Source organism: Aethina tumida, chromosome 7, assembly GCF_024364675.1.
Source record: "Aethina tumida isolate Nest 87 chromosome 7, icAetTumi1.1, whole genome shotgun sequence".
Taxonomy (NCBI): domain Eukaryota; kingdom Metazoa; phylum Arthropoda; class Insecta; order Coleoptera; family Nitidulidae; genus Aethina; species Aethina tumida.
The window spans coordinates 17948473-17968251 of NC_065441.1; the positions used below are offsets into that span (position 1 = coordinate 17948473).

Here is a 19779-nt window from a genome sequence, read left to right on the forward strand (position 1 = left end):
TCTTGACATATGTTATTTTAAGCAATTAATATAATAAACTATTAAATTATATTTGTCATGAATTTTTTTAATAGCTCCTCAGCAACTTAGATCCTGATCTGGCGCATCAGTTGACTTTACTAAAACATTAATGAGGAATAATACAATCAATTATACTTGTATTCAGTCGAAGTATTTTCCATTAATTTTTATAGAATTTCATAAAAATATAATAATCTAGTAATTACTGGCTGACATAAATCAAAGAATTTTTCTTCGTAGCACTTTATATCGGCTCTCTGTAATTTACAATGGCAAGCTTTATATTATCATTTCACTGAAATATTGATAGGATTTATTTTTTAATATCGCTTTTTGTTTTTAAGCAATCAGGTTCAATAAAGTTCGAACTTGTGGCAGTAAAGGTGTCACAGTTAATTAATTGTTATTCACTATAGAACGTAAGTAGATATATTTTTATACAAATTTCTACTAAATATAAGTTACGCATGAAATTGTAATAATTAAAAATAAAGCGTTGTAGAAAAATAGTTTATTGCAATAAAAAATAAACAATGGGATGAAAGATGAAATAATGATGACTACAATTAAAGTACAAGGCACTCGTGATGAATTTGCTTAGTGAAAAGGGATATCACAGAACATGAGCTGCAAACCCAAAACGCTACCTTGCATAATAACCTAGAGTAGGTATGTATAGACAATTGCAAAACATAAAATTTCTGGCTGTCCATCGACAACAAGAAAACTCTTTGTATCAAAGCTATTCTATGTTGCAATACTAAAGGTGGACGTGGGCGTGTGGCTGTTTTTTAGTATTTGCCGTAACCACCTCCTAGTGAGAGACCGTGACCACCCAAGTCGCCACCCAGCTCTCCTCCATGACCGCCAAGATCTCCGCCTCCGAAACCGCCATCACCACCGTGACCATGGATGATTACTGGTACTGGTTTCTTGACGATGTTGTATTCGGGAACATGTACCGGTACTGGTTTGTGAACCGTGACTGGGTACGGCTTCGGTACATGTACTGGTACTTTGACTGGGTATGGTACTTTCACTGGTACTTTGTATGGGACTGGTATAGTTTTCTCGATCTTGACTGGGTATGGCTTGTCGATATGGACTGGGTATGGTTTGGGTACATGCACTGGGTAAGGCTTATCGACCTTTACGGCAACCGGTACTTTGACTGGATAAGGTACTTTCTTTTCAACTGGCACTGGCACTGGGTATGGTTTTGGTACTTTGATGGTCTTGTGGAGAGTAATGTGGGTGATGTGGCCCTCGCCATGACCTCCCAAATCTCCACCGAGACCACCCTCTAAACCTCCATGTCCTCCAAGATCTCCTCCATAACCACCACCAAGTTCCAAACCTCCCCCGTGACCTCCAAAGTCACCACCGCCCAGACTCAGTTCAAGACCTCTCTTATCTTTCTTAGTGGTTTCTTTGGCCAAAGCCGCAGAGATTAATAAGATAGAACAGACCTAAAAACATTTATAATTAATACATTCATAATTAAAATATAACATAAAATTGCACTAATTAACGTAATAAATGCTTACCAGAAATTTCATGTTTTGCCGATAGCGAAAGAAGCAACTGGTGATTACGGATATGCAACCGTACCTTTTTATACCATGCCGTTCTCCCCGTATTAATGGGTAGGGGAAAGTGGAGCAATTCGGATTTAACGTCTTGTTTGGATGACTATCAAAAGTTTGAATTCGAAAATTGAATGGTTCAATTGAAGGAGTGAACAAATCTTACGTAAAATTGCGATTAAAATTAACAATAATATTAAACAATAATAACATTTAGAAACAATAAATGTTTGGTTCGTTAATGTTAATGTACTTTTAATTTATTTTCTAATAATTTATACTATAAACTAGAAAATTTGAGTTCGTACACCTCTTGTAAAATACAATATATAAAATTTATAATAGTCATAATTCTCCTTCAAGTATAAAAATACATATGTAAAATGAATGATTGTGTCCTTCTTCCATTTTCAAGCAAACACGACCCTTTTCTAAATTTTTTATATTCTTTCTAAAATCCTCATAATGACTCAAATTTCTTGGCATTTTTTCGTAATTCGTAATAGCAGGTCCACGAGACTATTTATGAGAGTAACAAGGATCAGTGTTATTAAATATTTCCAAAGAAAAAATTTAAATTGTTTAAATCAGATGATTTTACAGGTTATTAATGCTAATCCCTATTAATCTAGTTAAAAATGTTTCGTCAAAATGCTTTCTAACGACAATTGAAAGGAAAGTTGGAGCACCACCATTTGGAACTACATATATAGCATTTGGCACAAAGGAAATTCGCTCAAAAGATCAATCATAGTATTCTACATATAGTTTAGATAAGCAGCATCTATTGGTCGGTTTAGTAAAACAACAGTATCAAAAAACCTATTGCCTACGATATCTTTCCATTCAAATATTTAATGAAATATGTAACTGATGTCCAAATTCTAATACAAAATGGGGACTTTCGTCATAAAAGGATTAACCTTCTGTATATTACAGTTAATTTGTAGACCAAAACATAAGTCTTTTTTGCTTATTTTTTTCCATATTATTACCTTTCCAAATATTTTATATTCTTAATCACCCTGTACGTAAATTATTTATTTCTATTGTACTTTTCAATGGCTACTTCCTCATAACACAAATTTATGATTATGTCAAATAAATTTTACTTAAAATGTAACCACTAATATATTTGTTATTAAAAAAATATATTGCTACTGTATGTCACACAATAAAGTTTAAGTGATTTTTTAATATTGTTTATCAAAAACTACTTATTTTTAAATATTGCGTCATATTTTATTAAATATGTTTAATAAATACAAAAAATATGAGGTGATAAAAACACATATGTAAAAAATAGAAAAACATTTTATTGCAATAAAAGATTATAAAAAAACGTTGATGCGATGAAGATGAAAATAGGTTGTGTACAAAATGAATAGACGAGGAACTCGTGACTAAGTCGCTTACGTGGAGGGTATCACAGAAAACGATACACAACTTAGTCCGCTACCTTGACAATCATCCTGCACATATACAATTGCAAAACATAAAATTTCTGGTTCTTATTAACATTACAACATAAAAAACTCTTTTTGGCAAAGCTAGTCTATGTCGCAATTGTAGGAGTGTTCAAGTGGTGACAATGAAATGGATGAATGTGATCAGTACTATTTACAAAGACACTTGCAGTAATTAAAAATAAAAACTGGCAAGGCCATTATCACATTTAGTATTTGCCGTATCCACCGCCAGAAGAAAGCTCAAGACCGTGGGAACTGAATCCTCCATGTCCTCCTAGATCTCCTCCGCCATGGCCTCCCAAGTCTCCACCTCCGAAACCGCCATCACCTCCATGACCGTGGATGATTACTGGTACTGGTTTCTTAACGATGTTGTATTCTGGGACGTGCACTGGCACTGGTTTGTGAACTGGGACTGGGTATGGCTTCGGTACATGTACTGGTACTTTGACTGGGTATGGAACTTTTACTGGTACTTTGTATGGGACTGGAACGGTCTTCTCAATCTTGACTGTGTATGGTTTGTCTATGTGGACTGGGTATGGTTTGGGAACATGGACTGGATAAGGCTTGTCGACTTTAACAGCAACTGGTACTTTGACTGGATAAGGTACTTTCTTCTCGACTGGCACTGGCACTGGATATGGTTTCGGTACTTTGATGGTCTTGTGGAGAGTAATGTGGGTGATGTGGCCTTCGCCGTGTCCTCCTCCCAAATCGCCTCCATAACCACCCCCCAAACCACCATGTCCGCCAAGATCACCTCCGTAGCCACCGCCAAGTTCCAAACCTCCGCCGTGGCCGCCAAAGTCACCGCCGCCCAGACTGAGCTCCAAACCTCTTTTGTCTTTTTTTGATGTTTCACCGGCTAATGCCGTTGAAACCAGCAGGAGTGAACAAACCTATGACACATATTTACGCTTAATTTTATATTTAATTTACATTTAAAATTAAAATGCAATAAGGAAGCTGGTAAAAATTAAAATTAATTTGAATAAAATGAAATAAAATGTAGAACGTACTTACCAGAAATCTCATGTTTACCCGAACAGACGAAAGATGCAACTGTATGGTTTCGGAAGAAGCTCGATTGCTTTATATATGATCCCGTTCTCCCCTAGCTTAGTGATAGTACTTTCTTATTCCTTCCCTCTTTTCGGATATTATTTGCACAGACTTGAGTGCATAAAAATTGGTTCAGTGCATTACGGTGAAGCAAACGGAATTATAAAAAATGAATTGTAAATTACGTAAAGGTTTTCACACATTAATTAGATCGGTAGAATCAGTCAATTAAAAATAAATAATTGCCTCAAGTTAAATATTCCACAAATTAGACTGAACGATATCTTTAATATACACATGGCAACTGTTTATTTTCAATATTTACTTATTAATTAAATTTAATTATTTAGGTACATATTTCTTCATATAGATTAATAAATAACTAAAATTAGATGACTATGGTAAGATAAAGTCTCGTAATATGAAACAATTCTACACATATGTAAAATAAATTAAAAGTTACAACTTTCATGAGTAAATTAATTAAAGGTTGACTCATTTTTTTGTTCATTGCATTGTACGAAATACAATTAATTAGTGTAATCAAGTGTAAAATTCGCGTGTAAAAAACTCGTACAAATAAAGAAAGTAGTTTCAACTTTTTTATATAATAAAAGTAGAAAACAAATTGGATTCGCACAACAATACTGTTCCTTTAGATTCACCAGTAAAATATTAGTAGTAGAACATAATTCGAAACATTTTCGTACGGTTTACGGAAGTGAAATATTTCCGTCTGTTGTCTGCTTCAAAATTTAATATTTTAATCCTTAATCCACGTAGATATTTTACGAATTCTATTATGTATTAATAGTGTGCTGAAATCCAAGTTGTGAAACCAGTTTAATTCATAGGAAGCGTTTCTTGTTCCATAAAAGTATAATACTGATATTTAATTATATCTATTAAATAGAATGGCATTTCAACTATTATGTGGTTATTTGTAAAACTTCCTCTAAATAAAATAAACCGTAACTATTAATAATACAGTGTTCAAAAATTAATCCCCACCGTTTATAAATGCATAGCTTATTGTTAACTTTCATAAATAATAGTTTCTACAAAATTATGAATTACTTCACCTAATTTGTAATAATTTTACTGGATTAGCCTCATTAAGAGAGAGAGAGAGAGAGATATTTAACTGCATGAAAATCAATAGTGCAAATAACGCTTTTATTTTCCAACATACTGTAATAACCCACACATGAATAAGTTTCTTGTATCGTCTAGTTTTTAACATTTTCATTTTCTGAAATTATACAGTAATTTGTTGTAATATTTAAATTTATTATGTCGTTGTTTATCGTTTATTAATTGCTGGGAATACTGTGACTGCAACGAGACAAACAATTATAAATTTCAATGAGTTTGCTGTGGTTATTGTTACTTAACGATGTTTCCAGCTTCATGAGAAATGTATAACAATGATATATTGCTTTATTCAATTTCTATGCCAAAGCCACGAGACTTATGTAATTTATGACTAGCATTGTCGAAGAAAAATTATCTTATTCAAATAAATACTGCTTTTGTGTCACCCATCAATGAACTCTTAATGAGTTCAGTGTCTGAACAATTATGATTTGTTAATTAATGTTCGCGAAACGCTAGAAGAAACTTGTTAGGCACCGATAGTTCTCTAATGAAATCCACTGATGTTATCAGTGCAAATGCTTAATGATTTGAACGCTGCGAACCCGAATAAATATTTATATTTTTTCTTATGTAAGAAATTTGAACGGATGCGAATTGTGTTACCAATTTGTTGCAACCAAATAGTTGCGACACAATCAAGTTTCATCATTAGTATAACAGTTTCCTTTTATTTAAATTATTGCTAAGATGTTACGGTTTAATAATAGGTAATCTTAATTTGACTTTCCTGTAAGTTTTGTACGTTTGGATAGACAAGCTAAAAGAGACATCTAAATAAAAAGTATACAAGAAATAATACACAGCTGATACACGCAATGATCCCGATGTGGGTCACTCGCTGATTTGCTTCTGCAATAAACTGTGCTTCTGGTAACATTACCTGTACGTTTGTTATATAATTTCAGAACCGCCTGGAGTTAGACTTTATGAGGAGACGAACTTCCTCAACGTCACTGTTAATCCTGTTCCTATTCTCTAGCGTTACTAACCTAGCCGCGGTCAAAGAAATAGTATTCTACTAAATAAAGCAATTTAATTAAAATATAGAAATATATACCACCTATTAATTTATGAAATTATTGCGTTGCACAAATTGTATGTATGAAATTAAAATGCAAAATGCAATCGGCTCTAACAGTTTTTAACTGTTGGTTGGCATGCCAATTAATATACGGGGTAAATTGGCCTCCAGATAAATTACAAATATTTTAATTACAGAGAACACCTACTTCTCATTACCAACCAACCGAAGAGAATGCACCCATGGCGAAAATTAATAGTTTCTACGATTTGAACAATCCGTTGGGTTTATTATTTAATTTTTTAAATTTATAAAATACTTTTTACTAAATAACTTTTGTTAATTAAATGATGGATAATAATAATTACAGAACTGATCTAGCAAATCATTTATCAATTAACCTTTTTAGAATAGTCATAAAATCGCAACGTAACATACATCACAAAATCTTTCCAGATCTACATCAACGTACCTTTCTATTTTGTCTATTTTATTTCGAATCAGTATAACAGTATGGCTTAAAGGCGTTCTGTCGATCACGTTGGACGCGGCCTTAAAGTCCAATAAGATTGGAAAGGCGTTTGAAGGCAATAAAACTGTGGACCGGATGAACTATATTCTATTAGCAGAACGCTTCCTAATTTTAAGTGAAACGTTGTGAATATTGATCGAATGGGATGGTACATCAATCTCTGGTTATGTAAAATATACCATTTGTAAATATAATAATACTTAATAAAATTATTTAAATATCCAAAGGTGTTCCAAAATTGTGCGACATCATAAAAAAATCATCGTGATTTTAAAAATAATATTTATAATATATATATATAATATTTATAATAAAAAGAAATATCTATTTAATTGCAATAATTTGGAGTTTATAAAAAATAAAAATTTAATAACATGTCTATAATTGTAATTTAATAATATTTCATAATTATAATTTGACATCATTTTTTTACCGTTTTCGACACTCTCTCTAGTTTATTTTAATTAAAAAAAAATCACTCAGCAGGTGACATTAGTTAAATCAGTGAGATTGATTCAGGTTGGTTTTGATTATATATTCAATAACTTTAGTCAATACTAGATAAAAGTGCAATACAATAAACTTGAGAGTTAAAAAAAACAATTGTTTAATATATTCCCGTAAATAATTTATTTTTAATTAGTACATAATATAGATTAAGGACCATAATTTAAGGTAATGGATGCGTGATCAAATAATCCTGAATATTTTTGTTTGCAATTATTTTTTCCTGAAGTTTCTTCAAAGTAGGGAAGTCTTCAAGTAGATCTTTATCTAGATATCGCTTGAAAGCAAAAATAATACTAGATATGTAAACATCAGCCCACGTAAGCTAAAAATCGTAATAAAAATATTATAAGTAAACGTAGTAACTAACACTTACATGTCCTCCCACAAGGTAACCTTCATTATTTTTAACCCTTTCATCTAAACGTGACAAATAAAAAGGTACGCTTTCATTTAGAAATATTTCTTTAAGTTTTTGTTTTTTCTCTTCGTCTTTCTCTATACCATAAGGTTGAAATTCTACAAAGACATTATAGATTAACATATTATTAAACTGAGTCAAATTTAAATTTTCTTACTTAGTTTAAGTTCGTTTATGGTGTCTACAACAGAGTCGATTTCCAGATCTTCCCAATCGTTCTTTCCAGTTAAACCAACTAATTTCGCAACATATCTGGTGATAGCCACACTTTGAGATACGGTTTTTCCATTACACTCCAATAATGGAAGTTGTCCGAATGGAGTTTCTGAACACAACAATTAAGAGATACTAACATAGTCCTGCGTATTGTTCATGAATCTTACGATTTTTCAACGCCGGCCACTCTTCATGTGTAATACGATGATCTTCAAAATCAATTTTACCATAACTCAGTAGCCAACGTGCTGGTTCTGCCAACCCCGTGATGTCAAAATACGTAATCTTTAATGCTGGTGTCATGTTTTTATGAGTCATTTATCCCACTAAAAATCTAATTTAATGTTTGTTGGAATTTTGAGTTAAATAGTATCAATTTAAAATGTACCTTTTTGATAAGATTTGTATATTATAAATGTTTGTTTCATTTGTTTAACCGATGGCTTATCGAGTTGTTTATATCAGAGATTCACTATTTACAATGACAAGGCAACAATAATCGCATATGCTGTAATCTACAGTTTATATTTGTTCTTTGTTATTCATTGTAACGTAATATTATGCAATATTTAAAATTTTAACAACTATTTTATATAGTAACAAAATAATTTGGCACGTAAGTACAAAAAATATAATTAACATAATAATATATGTTATATGTATGTAAGTTGAGTGGGTCACATACCCTGATAACTTTTGAAGGGAAGAATAAAAATTAAGTAAAATGTAATGCCAACTACTTTTTTATGAAAATGTGGCCTCCTCATTTGAAATACTTTTTTATTCAATGATTTTTACAAATTAAAATTAATTGAGTAGTTACTGAGTCATAAGCATTTCATTTTATGCGTGACCTGATACTTTTCTCTAATGATTAAAACAAACTTACTCTTTTAATTAATTGATTAATTGCTCAAAATGCTCTCTTTGGACCTCTTAACAAGAAAATAATCATTAGACTATTAAGTGTCACTTATATGTAAACGTTTAATTTAACCCATCAGACGAAAATCAGAACAATTTGTATTGTTTATATTTACTGTTGTCAGTGAATTATTTATTAGTTTTATTATATGGAGGGTATTAATAAGATTTTAAGACTATTCATATTATTGTTTATAACACACAATCAAAAACTATTCTATTCTTTTAATTGGATCTTAATCAACTTCCTGTTAACAATTGCTTATCGAAATGATTTGCAATTAAATTATTTTCATCATGCCGTTACCATTCTATAGTATTATAATTAGGTCTAATAATAGACAACAGTATTTATTAATATATTTATTTTAAAATTCTTAGGCTAATGGATGTTTGGCAAGATAAGCCTGGATGTTCTTATTGGCCATGACAAGATCCTTGTTTTTCTTCAAGTTGGGATAATTTGCGTATATGTCAAGTGCCATGAATTTGGCCCAAATAGCGGATAAACTCGCGATGAATACATCTGCCCAAGTAAGCTGTAATAAAAAAAAATTACGTACAATTACATTGAACTTCAAAGTTCTTTAAAACCTACATGTCCTCCTACAAAGTAACCATTGTTTTTCTTAATCTGTTCTTCAAAACGTCCCAAGTAATAAGGCATGTGGGTGTTAATGAATTCGTCTTTTAGTGCTTGCTTTTTCGCTTCATCCTTTTCACGGAAAGCCCAGATCAGTCCCTCTAAAACAATTTATTTTGCTTCAAAACGTTAAGGTGGAATAATTTAGTGTCTCACTTTCTTTAAAATCATTAAAGGTGTCAACTATAGAATCAATTTCCAAATTTTCCCAGTCATCTTTTCCTGTAAGACCAACTAGTTTAGCTACGTATCTACTGATTGCGACACTTTGACAAATTTTCTTTCCATTGTGTTCTAATACTGGTACTTGTCCAAACGGTGTGTCTGAAAATTTTAATTAATATATTGATTATAATATTTCAGTATTATTTATTATACGTAAAACATACTTGGTTTAAGAGCTGGCCAATCTGCATGTGTAATACGATTATCCTCGAATTCTATTCCTCCATAAGTGAATAACCAACGGATTGGTTCACCCAAAGCTGGGAGATCAAAATATGTCAATTTGTAGGATGGGGCCATAATCTAAAATAATAGTGAAAATGTTTTATTTATTAATTTTATATTATCACATAAATTAATTAATATTTTTGAAACAATTACAAAATTATGTATTTATAATTTCAAACATTTAACTACATAAAAAAGTCATAAATCCACTTACGATTTAATCCACACTATGTGCTTTCACTCGGCAGAATGATTCCGAGAGATCAAACAGGTTGAAGATAAATATGAAATAGTGAATTAGAATGACTGGCATTTTTTATCATGCGAACAACAACATTTTGTGACCTTGAGCGAGATTACATAATAACCAACAATAATCTGTATAGGTACGGATTTGGTGATGAACGACTAGAAGTATTTTAAATCATTTTTAACATGTTATTTATATTATATTTCAATGCCACACTATCCACCATTGAAAATTATTAAAAAAAAACAACAGTTCCTAAACTTAAAAAAACATCACAATTATTTTTATGTACCATATAATCATGTTTATTGAATTAAAAGGGTGTGCTACTATATATTTGAAGGTAATAACTAAATAAAAAATGTATTTAATGCAAATGAAATATTTATTTAATTACTATATTTTTTAAAATTTTGGTCGTTGTGAAATATATTCTTTTATATTGTCTAATGATAAAACATGTTCCTTCAATTTTTTCAAATTTGGTCTACCTATAGTGACATCTTGTTCATACTTTTGGATGAAACTATCTATATGGGCAACAACAAACAGATCTGCCCATGTCAACTGAAATAAAAAGTTTACAAATAATCGATATTTTTCAATTGATGTAAAATCTTACATGACCTCCCACCAAAAAACCACCATTGTTTTTAATCTGTTCTTCTATGCGGGTCAAATAAAAAGGTAAAATTTCATCATCCAGCTTCTTCTTGAGTTCCATCTTTTTTTCGGGATTGGTCTCAAAGGTGTACTTTCTAAAATCTGAAAACAAATTGTTTCATGACTGGAATGAGACATTATGAGAAAAAAAACTCTTACGATCTCTCAAATCCTCAAACGTATCGACAATAGAATCAATTTCGAGATTTTCCCAATCGTCATTTCCCGTTAAATTTACTAGTTTTGCAACATATCTAGAAATCGCCCGACTTTGATTTATTACTTTTCCGTTGTGTTCGAGGACTGGAACCTGTCCAAACGGAAACGCTGAAACAGATAATAATGATTATATTCAACTGGAAATGAATAAAAATCGCACTAATTAAAACTTACTTTGTTTAAGATCTGACCAGTTCAATTTGTTTATACGATTGTCTTCAAATTGAATTCCTCCATAGTGAAACAAAAAACGAATAGGCTCTGCTACTCCCGGGACGTCGAAATAGCTCAGTTTGTAGGTGGCCATGACTAACTAGAAATCAAAAACAAAATTATATTATGTGAAAAAAATATTCTTATATGCATATTTTATAAAGTGAGTATTTTTAATTTATTACATTAAATCAATAACACTTATAAATCTGCAACTCATGTGATAAGAATTAACTGATTAATATATCAAACAGATGAGGTGATTATTATATATGCAAGGTTGTTAATAAACTAAATATAATGATTCAGATAATATACAAAAATGATATTTGTAATGATAGAGTGCTTCTCCCACTGCAATCCCCACTCTCATAAAAATTGTATAATTGTTTACTTAACTATTTAATAGAGATTATTTAAAATGCGATTTTTTTAAAACTGTACCAGTTTATAAATTCTAAATCGTTGGTAATAAAAATAAATGATATTTTGAAAAAATTTTTTTTTGAAATAATAAACAATGTCAGTTGTTATTTTAGTTTTTTATTACATTAAATTTAAAATTACATGGCCACAAAACATATATTAAACTAAGCTATAAACTAAACTACTTTCGAAAGGAAGGTTTAGAAAACAACGAAATTCATGGAAAAAGGAACAACAAGATATTTTTCCTTTGAGAAATGGTCTATCAAGTATAAACTATGCACATCAAACACACCTTTTTATCAATTGCCTATATCCTAGTGTGAGAAAAGATAATATATATTTTGTATCTAAACTGTACACACTTATAAGCTGAAAAAGGTCTTCTTTATTATTAAGTACATTTTATTATTGATAAACAGAATTACTTGAATTATTCATGATAAACTTTGTAGCTGTCAATAAGTCCGTTAAAACGAAATTCTGCACTATGATATGAAATTCCGTTTTAAGTTAATGAATACGATGTATTTCTATCTTAGCATTATGTTTTGTAACCCATAATCTTAAATGTAATATAGTTTCTTCACAAAACACTTGTTATAACATATCAAACGTTACAGTATTTCAAAACTAAAGATAGGTATACATGTATTCAAACCATTTTATTGTGCTGCCCAAATTGCATTCGAAAATTTTAAACTGTATAAAATTATTACTGGGATCAATGTTAATTAACTATTAACGGGACTGTAGAAATTTCATAAAAGTTACATTGTACAATAAGTAAGTTCCCAATTCCAGTAAATCAATTGCCCAGTTAAATTGAATTAATTGCTGCATGATACAACACATTTAAATGTTTTTGAAGCTGGCAATAATACGAATGTATTCACGTGAAAGCTCTGAAAATGAGCAATTAAAATACTGGGAAATGCGGAAACTGGAATATATTTGACACAATTTAGTAAGCATATTAAAATATATTAAACCTGTCCTAGTTTGGTGTAAAACAACTATTAAAAAAAGAAAACGTTTAAAATGTACATCTCGAAAATCCCATACTGCTATATACATGTTATATAGTTTTAACTTTTCTGAAACAGTTTCATTTCCTATTATAGATCGAGGGCGTGACTGAAAGCAGATTACGTAGTAAAAAAAATAAAAAGTCTTTGTACAAAAAGCTTGTTGATTAAACATGCATTTATATTCTAATATGTATTCATTAAATTTATTATGGAGGGTACCATACATCTAGCTACGTCGTACACACACTGCCACAAAACACGGGCCGTACTAGTTACGCGTACCGTGATTCACGACAATGATTTCTAGAAAGATTACGATAATGTAAACTTGGACTGTCATATGCAAAAAATATTACATTATTGTTTTGTAAATTGAAAATATTTATATATTTTTGCATATGTAGAATTATTATCAAGTTGCATTTAAACTTAATTAAGTACGTCTAAACAATATAACACACTGGAATGCTCAAATAAGAGTACTTATATTAAAAGTTCAAACTTAACAAATATCAATGGTTAAAAAATTAATAATAATAATAAAAATAATAATAATTAAAATATGTAAAAATAATTCTTAAATAACATAAATAATGGCTGCCAAGCAAAGTAACAGGAAATTAAATAAATGTCCACAACTCATATAGGTAAACACATCCCGAAATTACTCCTTGACTTCGAAATATTTGTATGTTGGATTCTCGTAACCGTTGATCTGCATATTTGCTACATGTCTCTCCTCCGGTGTTGCCGCTTGGTCTACCTCAATGAAACCCTGACTCTGGGGCGATCTGGCCGATCTCCTTCTAGCAACGGCCACTCCAACAATGATGGCCGCCATCAATGCCATGCCGGCGAAAGCCAATGTGAAGTACACACTCTTTCCGTCCTTACGACTGTAGATTTCTCTTCTTACGGAATATCCCTAGAGGAAAATCGAAATTAGAAACGCAAGTCAGCGACAATCAATTGAAGAAAACTTACTGGTTCCCCATGGCTTATATCGTGATTCATGACATGAGCAATTTTGATGACGTCCTGTCTATGGGCGACTGCGGCAACGTCTTCGAGAGTTTGCTGGACTGCTGCATCATCTACTTCACGATGGTTGGCAGTGCCGGTAATTGCGATACTAAAAACTTCATTGCTCGTTGTGCTGGCTGCTGATGTGGTAGGTACAGCGGTCTGTAAATAAATTAACCTAGTTATTTGACTCTAAGCAACTATTAAAACATTAAATCTCACCGACTTATCTTCTGGAAGTGACTCGTCTTCCATATCTTCATCATCAAAGTTACTGATCTTCTTGCCTAAAGCAGCCTCGACACGTTTCTTTTCTTCCTTCAGTTCGGATCTTTCCTTCTTTCTCTGTTCCTTTCTCTCCTTCTCCTGGATTCTCTGCCTTTCGCGTTCAGCCTGTTTGCTGGCAACCTCCGTCTTATACTTGTCTAAAATTGCTTGTTCAGCTTCGGCAGTCATCGACAACAAAGAACCCGGAGTCTCATCCTTCGATCTCAGGGCTTGGATGTAATCGTCCATCAATGTGCCTATCTTGGCGGAAAGTTCTGGATACCTGTTCAACATTTGCATACTCTGGTTAACAGTACGATCGATATCGGTTAAACGTTCCAAAATTCGTGGTTGTTCTCTTGCGGCTGCTTCTATGCTACTAGCCAAAAGGTGACGGTAGTGACTAATTGCATGAGCGCGATCCTTGTGCAACGACCTCAGCAGTTTTTGGAGGCATTTCTGCACACGATGAGTCTAAAAAATTACATACACCATCAAATTATGTTTTTTTTTTTATATATAAATCAACTTACATTGGGAATAGGATCGTTCAATGCTTGGGTATAACAAGACATTGCTTCTTTCTTCCTCTGGTTAATGTGTGCCAAGACTCGTTGTTGGTGCATAGCAGCCAACTGATGTTTCTCCGCATCTCCCTCTTCTTCTAAGGCTTGTACCGTCTGCTGGAACCTCTGCGTCATCCTCTGTTTGAATTCATCAGCACCTCTCGGGTCAGTCTGTCGCATATCTTGATAACGCTCTTCCAGATCTGACCAATCCTTCATTACTCTGGTAACCTTTTCCCTGTGGCTTTCTTCAAGTCTTTCTTGAGCCTCTTTATAGCTTTCATGCTCGTTCCTGGGGTCAAAATGAGTAAAATACGGATCGGGTGTTGGGACAGAAGTGCTTTTCACTGTTGTAGTAGTGGTGGTCGTGGTCGTTGAAGGGGTGGTGGCTTTGTAAACGGCTGTGGTGCTTGATGGAGTGGTGTCCCAATCACTGTCGTCATAATCGTCATCATCTTCATCGTCATCGTCGTCTTCCATGGTTGGATCGTCAGAGAGTTCGGTGTCATCAGCAAGGTCATCTAGATCGTCGCTATCGTCGTCCTCATCGGTATCATCGTCTTCATCAGCATCGCCAATGGTGTCGAAGACGTCCTGTTCTTTTTTAAGGATGGAGAGGTCGACTGGTTTTTGCGGTTTCAGATTATCTAAATACAAAAATTGTAATTAGAATAAAACAACAGTTTTAGATATGGCACTAATGAGGTTTAACAGTTTTTTAAACTCTTATATTTTCAAATAAATCGTAATCGGTGCATTTAAAAATTATCCTAACTAGCTACTTGACATATTCACATGGATTCATTCGTACTAACACCGTGTAAAAGTAATGTCTGTGTGGAAGTTAAAACTTAAAATAGGGACAACGTCTGGAATATGAGAGAAAAACACTATTATTTAATTTTACTATATACGAATTCGTACAAAAGAGAGACGAATAATTGGGAAATTTAAAAAATATGAAAGCCACGCATATGAAATCGTAATAAACGTATAATGGAAAGAGGAATATTATTACAATTCTGAAAAAGTCATAATCAGGAGGATTTAATTAAGCAAATGGTTTACAAATTCTTTGGTTAACATTTGTTTCGTTATAAAAATGCACCGACCGCAACGTTTTAAAATGTAAACATAACATTTCTCTTTCCCGGCTACATAAAGGTATAATCTTTTATAAAACCTCCCGTGTTCCATAAAGAACAGCAAACTACGTTTCTGTGAATTATGATCGTCTGGAGAATACAAAGTTTTTAGTTTTATTGGAATATTAAATATCCCAAGGCACATAGTTTGAGGTAAAAGAGACGACCAATTTATATTATCAGAAAACTTTTTAACATTGTGAACAACGTAACTTTCAAACATTATGAACAGTTTCAAGTCTTGCTAGGCGTAATTACAGTTTGTAAATAATTTAGTCGGAAATCTCTCGTAAAAACGAGAAAGGAAAAATATGCCCTAAAATCGTTTCGGGTCATTCCAAAGAGAACGGAAATAATAAAATTGAATAATTATACATATCGGAGGATTATTTTGAAGTTTAAAACATGCTGAAATTAAATCAGGTCAGAATTACCTTTGAAGTGTTTGGGACAGCATACAAACTCGACTCCGCTGAAGAGAGAAATTCCGCATGGCAGTAGCATTGCGAAAGAGCGAAGCTGGAGTCCTCTGTCCTGGCAGGCGGTGCCTGCGGTCGAGTTCCATCTGCTGAACGTCCAGCAATTGCTCTGGTTGTGAATGTGATCGAACAAACAATTCTCTGGCACCAAGAGGGCGTCCGATTGAAACGGTCCTTCTGTAAATCCATTTAGACATATTTAGAACTTCTAAATTGGAAAATGCGGTGATTTAAAGATTGTAATTGTTTTAAGGAATATAAATTTAAAATAATAAAATCTAAATTTGCGTAATGACAAATTCATATGAGGACAATCAAATTTAAAAAGATTGAATATTCAATGTATCTCACAGAAACAAACATAAAACGCCCAATTATAGTACATCGTTAATGTTTTAAGAGCACCATACGTGCAGTAATTGTAGCTGGTAAAACTACTCCTATGTATAGTCTCAGGAAAATTGAATTTTCATAATGAGTCATATTTATTCATCCTTTCCATATACAAGTTTCGGATCATAAAGAAGACAATTTACGTTAAACGGGATGATGGCCAACTTTCGTAACTTTATACCGTGAAGAATAACATCATAAAACCGTTTGAATTACACTCGAGGTTCTCAATGCAGAGCATGTATCTTAGTGCTGCAGAGAATCACCATTACTGGTAAGGAGCAGGCCCACAGTTAAAGCCCCACACGCGGTCCAGTTCGTTTTAGAAGATGCCACTGGTGAGATTAATTGCTGCAAACTACTGATAAATGTTCACATTAAAACGTGGAACAAAAAATTCTTCAGCTGTGTCTTTTTACTCCACTATAAATATCGGAACGGGACCCACCACCCCTCCTTCACTTTCTACTTGTATAAATCGGGTTACGTTAAATTGTCATCCAAAGATTTATATCGACCATTCTTGTTAGCCCTGCTTTATTGGGCTTTTAAAGGCGAATCCCTTTAAAATTTGATTTATTCCTTCTGCGTGGAACATTTAAAGCGAACAGAGAAGCCATTTCCATGAAAGGACATTCCGCCATGGGGATGGCGAATAAATGAGAATTAGCGAAACATTGTTACTAACACTGATCAATAACTTCCTTCATATTCCAATCGCTTTAGGAAATATGCAAGTTTTTAGGTTGTAAATTGGAACATCTACAAGACGATAATTTAACCATTCCAATTGTGTCTCTTGTTTATGGAGCATTCAACAACACAAGTAGAACCGTCAAAAATTTAATGTGTTTAGGTAAATTTATACCTACTCGAAATTATATTTGCTCTATGATGTAGTGATGAATTTGAGTGGTGCTTGTGCCGGAAAGCTCGATTCTGGATTTGCAGTGGAATATTGATTTAATGCAGAATCTAATGTATAAAAGTACTTGCGATCAATTGCTGGCTTTAATGTTAAGTCGTAGTTAAATTTCAAATGTGATTAACGTTTACATAATGAAACCTTTAAAGTCTTTATAAAGAAAGCCATATAAAATATTTATAGCTGTTATAGCTGGCAGGATAACTTCGTAGAGATCGTAAAAGAGAATACATTTTTAGAAGGCACTGGAAATTTATTACGTGCGTTAAATATTTGCTATGGAACACAATAAACGATATTTAGTTGCTCGCGTTTAACCTCGAGCTAATGTTTTACTTTCTTTGCAATATTTTGCTAAAGACTGCTGAGGCCATTTTAAATTCTCTACTGGAAAATAATAAAACGAGTGTGGTAAATCATGAATGTGTTTTAAAATAAATTGTTGTACGTTTATTCATCGAATGTTCGAAACACGCACAAAACAATTATCGCAGCGGGAAGGGAATCGATTGTCGCCCCGCCTGAACTGGACAGGACAAAAAAGCAAACCCAAACCCAAATCCAAAAAATAGATTGTCCCCCGTTCTCCATTGTGTGGATGAGGGGTAAAATAATTAGTGATTAAGTTAGGCGACCTGCCCTCATCTATTTTGCAAAACGCACTTTGTTATTCACCAATTAAAAAGAGTCGTTTAGCGCAAGTTGCGTGGCATAATTAAATTTGCGTCAGGCACCGGGGTGATAGGTGAGAGAAGGAGAGAGGAAACAAATTGTGTACATAAAAGTGGAGAAATAAATTGAATACAACACGTCCCCCGGGTAAATACAAACTGCTTTGGAATGCGGCGAACTGGAAACTATTCGACTCACACACGTACACAAATATTCTGTTTGCTGTCTGCAGACGAACGGATGGATGATATTGACGGATATCAACTTTTCAGGCCGATGTATCAATTATACTGAAATGTCGGCTATCGACTATTTGACTGTGCTGTTTACACTACTCAATTTTTATTGGTCACACTAGAGAAGATAAATCCTGCCTTTGTAATTTAAAATTAGGTCCGTCAGCAAATCTAGAAAATGTTAAATGAAATTTTCTGCAAAAAACTTCTTAATTAACGACTTAAAAATTGCACTTATTCAATTTAAATTAAAAACCCTGTTAGTAAAAGAGGAAAATATGTATAACAGTTTATTAGACAAAGTCAATTGCGGCCTTAAATAGAAGTATGTGGGGTAGCATATTATTATTTATATCTCGTACAAATTTATTTTTAATCAGTGAAAAATTCGTATCGATTTTCCACCACAATAACGATGAGAAGCAGAGCACGACTATACATGTATGAGTAGGTAGGTAGTCCGCATTCAATTAAAGGATGATAAAACGTGAACTTATTTAATGCTTATTTAACTCAGTTATTTCCACGAGAAGTCGGTTGTTGTGATATATTAATATCTGAAAGCTTCAATGCTCCCTCAAAAACTTTATTGCCTTCTTTTATTTATATGTCAAATAATTCGTGACTGACCTTCCTTCGTATCCTTGGCAACCGTTTGTTTAATCGATCTAATTTTCAAGGCAACGGTTACTTGATGTAATGCAACAACGTACTCTTTTTTTAATATTGCCGATAGTTCTGGTTTCAATGATAAATCCTCAAATCTTTTAATCTTAAGATAGCAAATTTTAAATGGGGAAATGGAAATGTAAAACACTCAACTATTTACTAAACTGACTAGGTAATATTAATTAATGCCATGAAAAGGCATATTAACTTATTGAACACAATGTGGTGATCAATACAATAATAATTGCAATTTAGTAAAGTAAAATTCGTAATCCGTTTTGTGCAATTGCACGCTAGTTATTTTTAAACAACCATTAATGATGCATTTGCAATATTATTTATTATTTAACTCATCATCATTAAGCTATTACAAAAAGGTAAAATCTGTAATTGCGAATTTTTAGTTATTATTTAATAGTATTAATTGATGAATTCCGGTTTTACTTAAAAAGAATGGTGAACATCACAGTCAAAAGAACCCAGAAATAAAGGTGTAATCCAATCCGAATCCTGCAGAACAATGGGCAGTACAAAAAGTTAAAGTTTTGAAAGGTGATTGCTGCGGAGACAGGTTTCTCCATATGTG

General features: G+C 32.6%; 6 protein-coding genes across 6 annotated transcripts in view; all 6 read right to left on the reverse strand.

The window, feature by feature from the left end:
• Positions 1–523: 523 nt before the first annotated feature.
• LOC109608906 (tetra-peptide repeat homeobox protein 1-like) lies at positions 524–1604 on the reverse strand. Its single transcript, XM_020025462.2, has 2 exons — positions 1569–1604; positions 524–1490 (listed from the first exon to the last, which is right to left on the reverse strand). Exons 1-2 carry the CDS (start codon positions 1578–1580, stop codon positions 813–815), a joined length of 690 nt encoding a protein of 229 aa, XP_019881021.1. The 5' UTR covers positions 1581–1604; the 3' UTR covers positions 524–812.
• Positions 1605–2903: 1299 nt separating this feature from the next.
• LOC109608905 (probable H/ACA ribonucleoprotein complex subunit 1) lies at positions 2904–4513 on the reverse strand. Its single transcript, XM_020025461.2, has 2 exons — positions 4103–4513; positions 2904–3978 (listed from the first exon to the last, which is right to left on the reverse strand). The coding sequence occupies exons 1-2, from the start codon at positions 4112–4114 to the stop codon at positions 3283–3285; spliced, it is 708 nt and encodes a 235-aa protein (XP_019881020.1). The 5' UTR covers positions 4115–4513; the 3' UTR covers positions 2904–3282.
• Positions 4514–7461: 2948 nt separating this feature from the next.
• On the reverse strand, positions 7462–8469 carry LOC126266187 (glutathione S-transferase-like). The gene is made up of 5 exons (XM_049969533.1): positions 8385–8469; positions 8164–8330; positions 7938–8105; positions 7736–7878; positions 7462–7684 (listed from the first exon to the last, which is right to left on the reverse strand). The coding sequence occupies exons 2-5, from the start codon at positions 8312–8314 to the stop codon at positions 7523–7525; spliced, it is 624 nt and encodes a 207-aa protein (XP_049825490.1). The 5' UTR covers positions 8315–8330; positions 8385–8469; the 3' UTR covers positions 7462–7522.
• A 799-nt stretch (positions 8470–9268) lies between these two features.
• LOC109608898 (glutathione S-transferase) lies at positions 9269–10366 on the reverse strand. The gene is made up of 5 exons (XM_049969534.1): positions 10231–10366; positions 9953–10091; positions 9720–9887; positions 9519–9664; positions 9269–9459 (listed from the first exon to the last, which is right to left on the reverse strand). Exons 2-5 carry the CDS (start codon positions 10086–10088, stop codon positions 9298–9300), a joined length of 612 nt encoding a protein of 203 aa, XP_049825491.1. The 5' UTR covers positions 10089–10091; positions 10231–10366; the 3' UTR covers positions 9269–9297.
• A 272-nt stretch (positions 10367–10638) lies between these two features.
• LOC109608899 (glutathione S-transferase-like) lies at positions 10639–11625 on the reverse strand. Its single transcript, XM_049969783.1, has 5 exons — positions 11547–11625; positions 11323–11461; positions 11089–11256; positions 10889–11031; positions 10639–10833 (listed from the first exon to the last, which is right to left on the reverse strand). Exons 2-5 carry the CDS (start codon positions 11453–11455, stop codon positions 10672–10674), a joined length of 606 nt encoding a protein of 201 aa, XP_049825740.1. The 5' UTR covers positions 11456–11461; positions 11547–11625; the 3' UTR covers positions 10639–10671.
• A 259-nt stretch (positions 11626–11884) lies between these two features.
• The window catches only part of LOC109608969 (amyloid-beta-like protein), a 36712-nt gene continuing 28817 nt past the window's right edge, over positions 11885–19779 (reverse strand). The window contains exons 4-8 of the mRNA XM_020025535.2: positions 16254–16475; positions 14642–15321; positions 14064–14582; positions 13803–14003; positions 11885–13743 (exon numbers count right to left, since the gene is read on the reverse strand). Coding sequence (XP_019881094.1) covers positions 13483–13743; positions 13803–14003; positions 14064–14582; positions 14642–15321; positions 16254–16475 — 1883 coding nt within the window. The 3' untranslated portion in view covers positions 11885–13482. The remainder of the gene's footprint in view (positions 13744–13802; positions 14004–14063; positions 14583–14641; positions 15322–16253; positions 16476–19779) is intronic.

What these genes read in the sequence shown, in the direction of transcription:
- LOC109608898 (XM_049969534.1), bottom strand. Translation starts at nt 10,088, where the DNA reads ATGGCCCCATCCTACAAATTGACATATTTTGATCTCCCAGCTTTGGGT. An exon ending in CTTTAATGATTTTAAAGAAA is followed by an intron (nt 9,665 to 9,719) that starts GTGAGACACTAA and finishes AAATTGTTTTAG; the next exon opens with AGGGACTGATCTGGGCTTTC. An exon ending in GTTACTTTGTAGGAGGACAT is followed by an intron (nt 9,460 to 9,518) that starts GTAGGTTTTAAA and finishes TTTTTATTACAG; the next exon opens with CTTACTTGGGCAGATGTATT.
- LOC126266187 (XM_049969533.1), bottom strand. Translation starts at nt 8,314, where the DNA reads ATGACTCATAAAAACATGACACCAGCATTAAAGATTACGTATTTTGAC. An exon ending in GTGGCCGGCGTTGAAAAATC is followed by an intron (nt 8,106 to 8,163) that starts GTAAGATTCATG and finishes TGTTGTGTTCAG; the next exon opens with AAACTCCATTCGGACAACTT. An exon ending in CATAAACGAACTTAAACTAA is followed by an intron (nt 7,879 to 7,937) that starts GTAAGAAAATTT and finishes ATGTCTTTGTAG; the next exon opens with AATTTCAACCTTATGGTATA.
- LOC109608899 (XM_049969783.1), bottom strand. Translation starts at nt 11,455, where the DNA reads ATGGCCACCTACAAACTGAGCTATTTCGACGTCCCGGGAGTAGCAGAG. An exon ending in CTGGTCAGATCTTAAACAAA is followed by an intron (nt 11,257 to 11,322) that starts GTAAGTTTTAAT and finishes TATCTGTTTCAG; the next exon opens with CGTTTCCGTTTGGACAGGTT. An exon ending in GTTTGAGGATTTGAGAGATC is followed by an intron (nt 11,032 to 11,088) that starts GTAAGAGTTTTT and finishes ATTTGTTTTCAG; the next exon opens with ATTTTAGAAAGTACACCTTT.